Genomic DNA, 10,651 nt, shown 5'->3' on the forward strand with positions numbered 1-10,651 from the left:
AGAATACAGACTCGGTAGTTGCATCAGACTTGACAAGGTGGGGCCGAGGCTTGACAAAGTGAGACAATGCTTCACACTGCTTCTGAGAACTAAAATTAGAACAATGATTAGAGGCAATACAAGACAAACACAAGATGCACACTGCATTATTCCCGAGTATAGTACGAACATGGAGGACAAGCACTGTAAAGGTGAGAAGTGAAATGTAGCACCTCAGGACCTGTACGCAGATGGCGGTCGTTCATATGCATATCTCGATCATTAGGCCTTAGGGAGGATTCAAAGCGTTTGGAATTCATATGAGATGGTGTTCGAACATGATCTGTACCCTAGTAGAATTTGTGACAGTTGCACCTGGCCCTGTGACCTGCAGTGGCAGTGATGTGCACTGCCACAAAAAATATTGTGGATTTGGCGTAGGTATCGCGCTCACCATCAACGCGTCAATCATGGCGTCTTCGTCTTCGTCCACGGTGCCTTCACATCCTGTCGTATTTACGACCCAGACGCCCTATGCACTCCCTTCCCAAAAATTTATGATCCCATTGGACTGGAAACGCTACCAGCTCTCCCAGCTCATCAACAAAGCACTCGACCTCCCCAAGCCTATTCCATTCGACTTCCTTGTCCATGGCGAGATCCTCAGAACGTCCCTATTGGAATGGCGCGCAGAGAAGGGTGTCGGGGAGGTGAGAAAGTGACTAAGTTGGTTTGAGAGAGAGACTGACGTCGTGGTAGGAGGATACGTTAGAAATCGAGTATTTTGAAAGTGTTATGCCTCCTCAACGCATATCTGAGCTTCCCCACGAGGACTGGGTGTCTTCGGTATCATGTCGAATACCTCAGTATGTTGCATCACTTCGCAATCCACCCGCTTAACCTTAAATTATCACCCCAGGCATTTCGTAACATCATCATATGACGGTCACCTACGTCTCTTCGACTATTCTCAAAAACCCCTCCTCGATATCTCCGTGCACCAAGCACCCGTCACTTCTGTCTGCGTGGTACCATCACCGTCAACGGAAACCGAGTCTCACATTCTAGCAAGTTCGTCGCATGACCTCACCGCGTGTCTCACCCGCATATTTCTGGGCTCTGAGGGTCCAAGTGCATCCACCGTGACTTCTCTACATCTACACACCAGTCCACTATCTTCAATATCTACTGATGCATCTGGTTCGCACCTCCTCACCTCTTCGTGGGACGGCCTCATCGGTGTCTGGGATACCTCAATACCCAATGACCATCAAGTACCTCTGGACCGCGGCGATGACAGAAAAAAACGGCGTAAGATCGCTCCTGCAGACATAAAACGGAAAGCACCAATAGCAGTGCTAAAATCGCACACCGCACGTGTGTCAAAGCATTATTTGCCGCCGGCGAACATGCAAAAGGCAAAGCCTACAGCTGTGGTTTTGATTCAACGGTTCGAACCTGGGACGTCGAGAGTGGCGTGTGCATCAACACTATCGTAAGTCTTGTCTTTGCGCCGCCCGGGTCAAGCTGAATACTTCCCCTAATCAGAATGTCCCTGAGCGACCGATGCTCGATCTTGCTGAAACACCGGACGGTAATATCCTCCTTGGTGCATCCACAGACCGCACCGTGTCTATCTTCGATCTCCGTGTTTCATCCCTCTCGTCTTCCACAGGTATCATGATGCACCCCGCGACTCCATCTTGCATCGCTACATCTGAGAGTGGAAAGCAGCAGGTGGTAACTGGTGCCTATGATGGTGTTGCACGGCTTTGGGACCTTCGGAGCACGAAAAGTGCTGTGACCAGCTTCAGGGTCTGGGATGGGATGAAGGTCCTTGCGGTGGACTGGGTGAGAGATGTGGTAGGCATTGGAGGCGAGGGGGGGATGGAGGTGTGGAGAATCGATGGGGGATCTTAATATTGGTGAAAAAAAATACGACTGTGTGGAGTTGGGTCGACTCGGATTCGCCAGGTTGGACATCAGTAAAAAAAAAGAGACAAATGAACATCAACCTTCGGTCTCTTCTACATGTTCTTTGTCCTCGCATCCAGGCACGCTCGAATGCCTTGCTTCTATTAGGGGAATTCTTGGTTCAATCACTGAAATTAGGTCCTGCCCGGACATCGGTGCTCGTTCAAAGTTCTCTCTCGTATGTTTGGGTCCCGTTGACTCAAATTGGATGGATCTTCCGATGGACACGAGTTCACATGCACACGTCGCCGAGGAGTACCATATGTTGGTTTTTCTTATCGAGATCTTGTTTCCAATGGAACAAATGAACATCACCCTCCGGTCTACCTTGATTTGTACTCTCGCTGCATTCAAGTGATCGGCACCAGGATGTTTCTCAGGCGCTGCGCGGACCGTGTTGCTTCCTTCTTTGTGGTATTTTCTTTCCAAAGTCCTTTCTCGTGCGTTTACGTTCAGAATATCTCCACGCACTGGGAGTCAATTGACTCGATTTGGACCGACCTTCCAACAGATAGGAGCTCAAGCGCTCACACATTGCTCACTGGTGGCTTTGTCCTATCAAGACATCGTGTCGATGAAACGAATGAATATCAACCTCCTGCAGTCCCCTATCCATTTGTCCTCGCGCTGCATCAAGATCATCAGTACTAGAAACCCCTGTGGCACCGCGCATGCCCTTGCTCCTTTCTTTGCCATCATTCAAATAGACACGAGAATGTGATGCTGAGCTAGCTGCCGCTGGTCCCAAACCCAATACTCTTACCTCTCGTATTGTGGAAGTTCAATCGAACCCAGGTTCGTGAGTTGCTCCTCTGACATCCAGGGCATCGTGGAGTTGTAACTTTCCCGTGATTCTGGGAGTTCGAGGATGCACGAGCATGGATCTACAGACCTTCATCACTTTTTGCCCAAGGGCGAAATGTGCCCGAGAAAAAATCCAATGGGTGCCGACGCGTGTTATCTCGTTGCAGAAAGACTTGGCATACGGCGGCCACTATCAAACATCTTTGGTGTCTACCACATGTGAGAGGAGATCGTGCCAAGACCGGGCGACACTCCTTCCTTGGGCTGGGTCGGAACATTATCCAAATTCAGTGGCTTTCTCCCAGTCGACATTACCCCGCACGTCATTTCATGCTGCTATTTCCGTGACAAGATGAGATCTGACACTTTATGCCTTGGTTGACAACGAGTGCTCCTCGTTCCGCGAACTGCTGTCGGACTGCATTTGCCCTCGCGTCGCATTCACAGAAGTCAGACGGAGGCATGCTTAACGCCAGGAAACACATTTCATGTATGTTGTCTGGGCAGAGGGGCTTCATGATCTCCCGATGCAAGACAATCTAATCTAATTCCATTCTCACTGGCAAAACTACTGCAGATATTCATACTTGTTTGGCCATGAAACCGATATGTCCTCGGGCTACCTGGTCTTGCGGAGCTCGGACGATTGTTTCTCCGTGCCATATTTTTCGTCATACGAGTCATCCTGACGCGCGCGGCTCTTCGCTGTCATTATCGCTGGCGCAACAGCACGGCGGAGAATGACATCAGAACACGATATTATTGGACGAGTCAAATATAGCTTGACTTACAGCATGACGAACGTCGATTCGGGACGCTAGAGACATTGTAGCCAGATTAGAGTTCTGTGAGCAATTTTAAGCTCTACTTTCATATTGTCTGCTGTCTGAGAATCACAAATACTGTCACAGGTTCACTCACTCCGATCGACTAGACCGCCAGCTCTCTACGTGGCACTCGGCTACGACATTGACTATACTTCATATACGTTTATCATGAAGATCTAGACTCTTAGTAAAGCTCCGAGTCAGTGAAACGCCACGAGGGTAACTTATCCTCTTTTGTGGTTCACGTACGCATCATCAGACACGAAGTATCACATGGTATTGTCCGGCGCGCATACTTGTGGGAGCAACCGGTGATCTCGGATATTTTTGTGCTTATTGCTGCTTTAGCATAGGGTACCTCAACCTCAGCCCTCCACGGCGAGCGGCCAGCGCTTTACCCACGAGGCTATCAGGATAGGGTAGCGTTCACACATCCTTGAATCCGACTGGTCAGGGAATGCCTAACTTCATGTGCCAAATGCAGCGCATGTGGGCGCACTCATTGAAACTGCCAGGACCTGTGGTCTAGATGCGGTCACACCACCATGAAGTAGTATCTCAACAGTTTACCAAATAATCGGTTTGGAGAGATGCCTATCTGGTCGATCGATAGGATACGGGCAGTGCCTTCCGTCGTGGCTCGCAACCACCGCAAAGGATCTAGGCTACTCGAATTGGATTTCCGGATTGCAAGTGTCCAAGGTCCTGATTCGCTTGTGTCGAGTCATGTTGCATAATATTGCCTATCGTATGCATGTTTCATTTCATTTGGGTGTATATTAATGCATCCCTACTAGCCTTGTGGTATCTATCAGGACGCGTGTGTTCATGCAAGCACAGATTAATCAGCCCCTGTGCAATAGTACTAATCAATCAGCTCTGCTGAGCTCATACGATTCATGTCAGCCTGGCATTGTGGCTTACAGATGACGGCATGTCCAATATTTTCACATGATACTTACCAACGAGTATCCTCACACGTTCTATCTAGAACAAGGTAAGCGAAAGATTAATCTAGCTGATTGTGTTCATGGATGATCCTCCTCAGCTCAGATCAGGTGATCTCATGCCCTTAACCCACGAAGAATCTGACAGCGCCAGGCTGTGTGCCTAATTCCCTGAGAATCTTATCAATCGAAGGCAACGCTTGTTAAGCCGGTGGGATACTTCTCTTCTTTAAGTACGGCACTCTACAGCAATACTGTCAATCCGCTGCGGAACGGCCCGCGTTTGATCCCACTGAGCCCGTCATCTGTGAGTATATCCTGTTCATTCCACTCCAAAATCGATTTTTAATAATATTATGGGCATAGCGTATTGACTGCTTGTCGTGATTGGATGTTACAAGATCAGTTCAAGCGGTGTACGTATCCCGCCCCGTCGGTGTTACGAACATTGTCCGTGCGCAGTCATCCGCCCCCCCCTATCCCTCCAGAGCTTCAGCCGCTGGGGTAGGTCTTCTACCCCGCAACTCACAAGCGGCGAAAACCCCGCACCACGTCCAATCTTAATCCGAACTAGCATATCTCACAGCAATTTTTAATGGCCAAAATCCCTCACTGAGCGCTCCTCCGCCTCATCCAAACCCCGCGTAATAATTTAAACTACAGCAAATGGCTAAATCCCGCCGGCAGCGATAGACTCGTATAGTCAATCTGGTGAGGGACCAAGATAGGCGTATAAGATCGGGAGGGGCGGTGTGTCGAGCTACGTTATTCAAGGCTCTCGTCGGGCAAAAATCCCTCTAAGATCGGGATGACGGTTCACCCTCTGCAACTTGGGGTCCTAAATTACCTGGCACACGGTCAACGTGCTCTCGCGTAAGCTTCTGGGCTGGACCTATATATGCTCAAGCTCAAGTCAACGTTGACAGGGGCTTTGATCCCTTCCATTATACACACGTCCAGAATTCTTCGAAACTCTTAGCTGTACCTGGCATGGGACTAACGCAACTAGATTTGCTATCTCCTTGCGCTTCTGGATTGGACGTTGCCTTTCCTCATGTCCATACTGACTTTGGCTATTCGTTTGCAACCTTCCGAATTTGCCCCTGGCTGATTCGACTGGCTGAATGAACTTCTGGCCATATCGAATTGCCTCTTTGGTCCCTCTCCTCTTGACAACCAGACTTTGAGGTCCTAACACCTTGCAATTCCAGCACCACTAGATATACTTGTCGGACTTTGTGGTCGACGAACTCGACTCGGAAACAGCCGAAACGTTATAGTTGAGGCTAAACCTAAAATCCTCGTTGCCTACGCGTTTGTTTTCTGGGTTCCCTGTAAACCTAGTGGTCTTATCTCAACGACGTATCTGAGACTTGCGGAAACTCATCAATGCTATCTTTGCATGCGCTCGAAGTCCTCAAGAGTCGAAGTCGTCGGCGTCTTACAGTGTCAACTCGTAGCTCCTTAACTCCACTCGACTCAACTTCAATATTTAGGCGAATAGGCTAATAGCTGACCACCGTGACGTCACGTCACCGCGGAGACCCTTGCAGTTACCTAGCACGCGACCAATACCTCATCCCGTGCACTTCCTGGTGACATAGACGCGTCCCAGTTCCTCGGCAGCTGATATCGACAACGACTTTCATCCCTCTCGTCATGTCACATACACGCACTTCCTCGGCTCAATAGTACCTGGTCTTTGCAGCACTGAACGTTCAATAACTGATCACGTCACATATCCATCAGCGCTCAGCATCATTACCGACCTCGGAGCCTTTGAAGTCGTAGCACCTTGCGATCATCGGGCTGCCTGCACAACCACTAGATTTGCCGTCTCTAATTGGACGCGTACAAACACGACTTTCATCCTCCCGTCATGCATGTGCCCATCCAGGAACTCCTTAACTCCGTTGGACTCCCGGGCAAGTTACAGCACCGACACTAAACGAACAGCGTCACGTCACCAATGTTCGAATATCCAACACGCCGGACATAAAACCAAATGAATCTCGGATCTCTTATTTATTTTTCAAGAACAACAATGTCGAGAATCGAGACCTCGTCATCATTATACCGCGGCTCAAACTTAATACGCGAGGTGTAATGTACGTTCTACACTCGCTTCAAATGTTTTATTTTTCCATGTCGAGAGTGAAGACCTCGTCATCATCATCGTTATACCGCGGGTCCTCGCTCCTAGGCCTCAAACTTACGCGAGGCATGATGTACGCCCGCTTCAAAGTTTTCAGGCGTTGGTCCTACCCTGTAGCATAATCTTAGACTTACGAACTCAAAGACACTTCTTTTCTCATATCAAGTATTACTATAACCGAGTGCGCATCGCTTCAAAGTTTTAAAAGGAGTTTCAAGTGGATCATTTGTCCTAAACCCGATTGAGCATGCAGCTAGTAGATAGTATAATAATAATGTTAGACTCTGGAGTCTGGATCATCGACATGAGCGTCTTCTTTTCGCGTCTCGTCTTATTAAATCAATACGCCTCGAAATGTATAGCATGACTTCTGAAAGGCGTCTTGTACCCTGCAGGCAATGCATATGGGCCTCTACGATCACCTTGGATACAAATCTTTCACGCATGATACTTGGAGGTACATCTTCCGGACCGCGCAGTGACACGAAGTATGATGTATTGTGTTATGTATGGTATGTTATCAATATGCATTCTCATCGTCGTGATGAGATCTACGCTACAACATGCATCAACCCCAAACCCTTCCCGACTGATGGGCCCAAGTAGATCAAAGATCCGGCCCAGGTATCTACATCAAAAGACCAACACCCCATCATCATAGAACAAACGGCGAAAAGAAAGATAGACAGAAAAGACAACACGAGACGAGATGAGATGAGATGAGAGGGAGCTAAACTGCTGAAGGGTATACTAATGCATTGGGACGTATAATCCATGATGAAATAAAAAGTCAAGTTGAAATGAGATGAAGCGATTGGAAATCAAAGCACAGCATGGCACGAGACAAGACGAGACGGGAGCGATCGTGGCTCCTCTCAGCACTACAGTACAGTGACGAGACGAATGCACTGTAAGAGATGAGCGCGATAAGCTTCACTATCAGGATCCATGCAATGTTAAATAGGACGTACATCGGCGATACCCATGTTAAGCAGGTAATGCGATTGTTGTTGGATACAAGCTAGATATGTAGAGGGATACATGATGTATGAGTGGCGATTGAGATGTCGAAGTTGATCGGGGCATATAGCATAGATATGGAGATGGAGCGGGGGGAGTTTGCGATGGAAGGGGAAGAGACAAAAGCTATCGCTGACGGTATCATTGCCAATCCGGGCTCGAAACATAAAGCCGAACCCTTTCCCCAGTTGGAGTCGAGGACAGAGATGGAGATGGAGATTCGATAGAAAATCTCAACTTGATGGAGATAATGATGATTGCCCGGGGATGTCGACGAAACATCGGCCGGTAAGAAGTCGTCAAAGTACTTGATAAATGAACTGATAACACCGGGTTCTGGTTCTAGTTCTGAACGCCCAACGCCCAACAGAGGTCTTGCACGTCGGATGCGAATACTACCGAACGGAGATGAAGAAGGATGACGACACGAGACGAGGATCAAATTGACGCTAGATGCAAGGACCAAAATAGTATCGCATACGAGGATAAAAACGGCACTATTGCGAGGACGATGGACCATTTTCAGTACAAGCTGCGCATCAGATATGGAGGAGAAGTACCTTAATCGACCATTAATCAGACCACGAGGACTTCAATGCCCGCCTTCCATGATAATCGGCGAGAGATATCGGAGAGACGGCGCCGGTGTAGTGAGGACGGCGGTATGCCCCATGGCATCCGGGACGAGTGGTAGAAAATAAGAGCGATATACGCAGGGACAAGGTAGTAGTATTACAGCGGGCTGTGATGGGTAGGATAGACGCATCATGGGGCGGCGCAAGAGGATATGTACAGGGATTGAGCGATGATGTGATGACGGGGATAGAGCGAATGGACGATATGGACAAGAAGAGGGAGAGCCAAGGGATATGGACAGCGAAACATACTGGAGGAGGTTGGGTCCTCTAAGGACAGGCACGTCAATGCACGGCCTCTTTGTGCCTGCTTATCTTTTCGACACCAGCACCTAAGGATGTCTTTCGGTGATCCTAATAGAGGGTGAGACGGGTGAGACAGGGGAGAGATAAGAGACGTACCTCTGTTTCCTCAACCTCGCTCTCGTCTGAATCTTCCTCTTTAGGAGCGCCGCCTTCATCTACTGCTCTCACTGGTTGTGCTTGGGCTGTCCTTGGCAGGCTCGACTTGGGAGTGTGTAGTGTCGACTACGGGAGGGATGCGTTTGTGGTGATGATGGGTAGGACTCAATCTGACAGCCTCCAAGATGTAGTCTTGAGCTGGGGGTGGGAGAATATCTGTTGTGCTAGGAGGGGTTGTAGGGGCTGAAGAGGTAGCGAGAGTGGATAGATCAGTGGTTGTACTGCCCATCGCAGAAGATCCGTCGGTACTTGTCCGCCTTGAATCTGTATCGGCGGCCTCTTTCTCCCTAGCGAGACGTTCCCTTTCCCTTTGCAACCTCCTTTTCTTTACCCAACCCATACCACTGCCGTCATCTTCGTCATCTGGGGATGGGACACCCACGCCATCATTCCTTTCCACGGGTTCTACAGCACCACCACGGGGTCCAGGGATTTTTGCTTGACTATGAGAAAGTAAAGCGGGAGCGCCCTTTGCCAAAACGGAATATTTTGAGTCGCTGCTGCAGTTTACACTTCCCATACCGCCGTAACCCCATTCTACGAATTCAGGCTCATCACGAACGTTCGCAAAGGGGTTTGCATTATGTTTTGAACCGTATACGCGACCGTTGAGCATGCGTCTACCTGATTTCGTGGGGAGAGATGGGGCAGTGAAACGGTGTTGTGATGCTGTATGACGACCACCTCCTGAACCGGCTGAGTTGATTGAGGAGCGTGATTTTGATTCAGATGGAGATTTCTGCTGGAGAGGTGGTGCTGATGATGATGAACTGGTTCGGGTTAGAGGTGAACCGATGTCATGAGTGGTGGAGCGACCAAGGATACGTGATGTGATATCGTCAGTTGAAAGGTATCTTGTTGGTGATGAGCGTTTGAATATGTGACGGAAGAAGGAAGAAGATTTTGATTTTTGATTTGATTCGAGGTCTGGTGATGTTGTTATGGGTGCTACAGGTGATGGTGGTGTTGGTGTTATGGTTGTTGTCGTGTCGATGGACAGATTCTGTTCTGGTAGAGGAGCGAATCTGATACGACGTGGAGTGTATGCATGCAATTCTGAGGATGAGCAACTACTAGGAGGACATGAACCCGGTAGTTGTTGGGGGGATAGTCTTGGTGACTGCGTAGGTGAATTCAGCAAAATGCTGTTAGTACGAATCATGTTGGGGGCAAAAAAAATGCAACGTCCTCACTCTCTTGGACTCTTAAATGAATGATTTTGTGGATCAGAGGGAGTCTCCGGGGTCACGATCGATCAAGATCTAGTTACCAAATTTAGACATGCTTCCGTTACGCGCCTTTCCCGCCGTCAACCCACAAAGTTTCTCTTAAAATATATATCCTTGCGCTGGCAACGTTGGTAATCAATGAACAATGTTCACTCCGGTTTACCGGTCTCCGTCAGATCTCAACTCAGATCCCAGCTACATAGCATCCCACGTCCACATAATACTCATCCTTGGCACCCTCGGGCCCTTCCGTGCTTTTCGCAATTCTCCGCATGACTCCTGCCTGCGTTTCTTCTACAGTTACCTGGTCCATTTTAGCCGCATCGAGTCTACTCAACTCAGTACTGTCAATCCAAATATTGATGGGCCAGTCCACACCAATTTCTCCTTTTTAATCCCGGAAACGTCTGATGGAATTTTCATCGTCGCGAGCTTACGAAACATCGAATAGGGGGAGATACCTATACGTACCGGCTTTGTCCTTTTAGCACGTTAACGTCGGTAATCCTCGTCCCTCATTCACTTGTCAGCTTCACGGAATTGATCCGTGTGAATTTTTCACCTTATCAACTGAATCAGCACATCTCCGCTCGGAGGATTGCTCAACCTTTATGTTGTC

The 10,651-nt window shown here is 48.7% G+C and overlaps 4 protein-coding genes across 4 annotated transcripts; 1 reads left to right on the plus strand and 3 right to left on the minus strand.

Moving 5' to 3' along the window:
- Nucleotides 1-449: 449 nt before the first annotated feature.
- On the plus strand, nucleotides 450-1,899 carry DFJ58DRAFT_716973 (WD40 repeat-like protein; the record flags this gene model as incomplete). The annotated part of the gene is made up of 5 exons (XM_041384289.1): nucleotides 450-689; nucleotides 739-845; nucleotides 899-1,356; nucleotides 1,398-1,474; nucleotides 1,528-1,899. The coding sequence occupies 5 exons, from the start codon at nucleotides 450-452 to the stop codon at nucleotides 1,897-1,899; spliced, it is 1,254 nt and encodes a 417-aa protein (XP_041242351.1).
- A 5,263-nt stretch (nucleotides 1,900-7,162) lies between these two features.
- DFJ58DRAFT_459058 (uncharacterized protein) lies at nucleotides 7,163-7,601 on the minus strand. Its single transcript, XM_041380493.1, has one exon. It carries the CDS (start codon nucleotides 7,460-7,462, stop codon nucleotides 7,238-7,240), a length of 225 nt encoding a protein of 74 aa, XP_041242352.1. The 5' UTR covers nucleotides 7,463-7,601; the 3' UTR covers nucleotides 7,163-7,237.
- DFJ58DRAFT_889370 (uncharacterized protein) lies at nucleotides 7,553-8,226 on the minus strand (the record flags this gene model as incomplete). The annotated part of the gene is made up of 1 exon (XM_041394714.1): nucleotides 7,553-8,226. One exon carries the CDS (start codon nucleotides 8,224-8,226, stop codon nucleotides 7,708-7,710), a length of 519 nt encoding a protein of 172 aa, XP_041242353.1. The 3' UTR covers nucleotides 7,553-7,707.
- A 400-nt stretch (nucleotides 8,227-8,626) lies between these two features.
- DFJ58DRAFT_842747 (uncharacterized protein) lies at nucleotides 8,627-10,345 on the minus strand (the record flags this gene model as incomplete). The annotated part of the gene is made up of 5 exons (XM_041392872.1): nucleotides 8,627-8,695; nucleotides 8,744-8,869; nucleotides 8,919-9,828; nucleotides 9,893-9,948; nucleotides 10,232-10,345. 5 exons carry the CDS (start codon nucleotides 10,343-10,345, stop codon nucleotides 8,627-8,629), a joined length of 1,275 nt encoding a protein of 424 aa, XP_041242354.1.
- Between the last annotated feature and the right edge of the window lie 306 nt (nucleotides 10,346-10,651).

The sequence above is a fragment of the Suillus subalutaceus genome (assembly GCF_016647625.1).
Source record: "Suillus subalutaceus strain FC151 chromosome Unknown DFJ58scaffold_76, whole genome shotgun sequence".
Classification (NCBI taxonomy): domain Eukaryota; kingdom Fungi; phylum Basidiomycota; class Agaricomycetes; order Boletales; family Suillaceae; genus Suillus; species Suillus subalutaceus.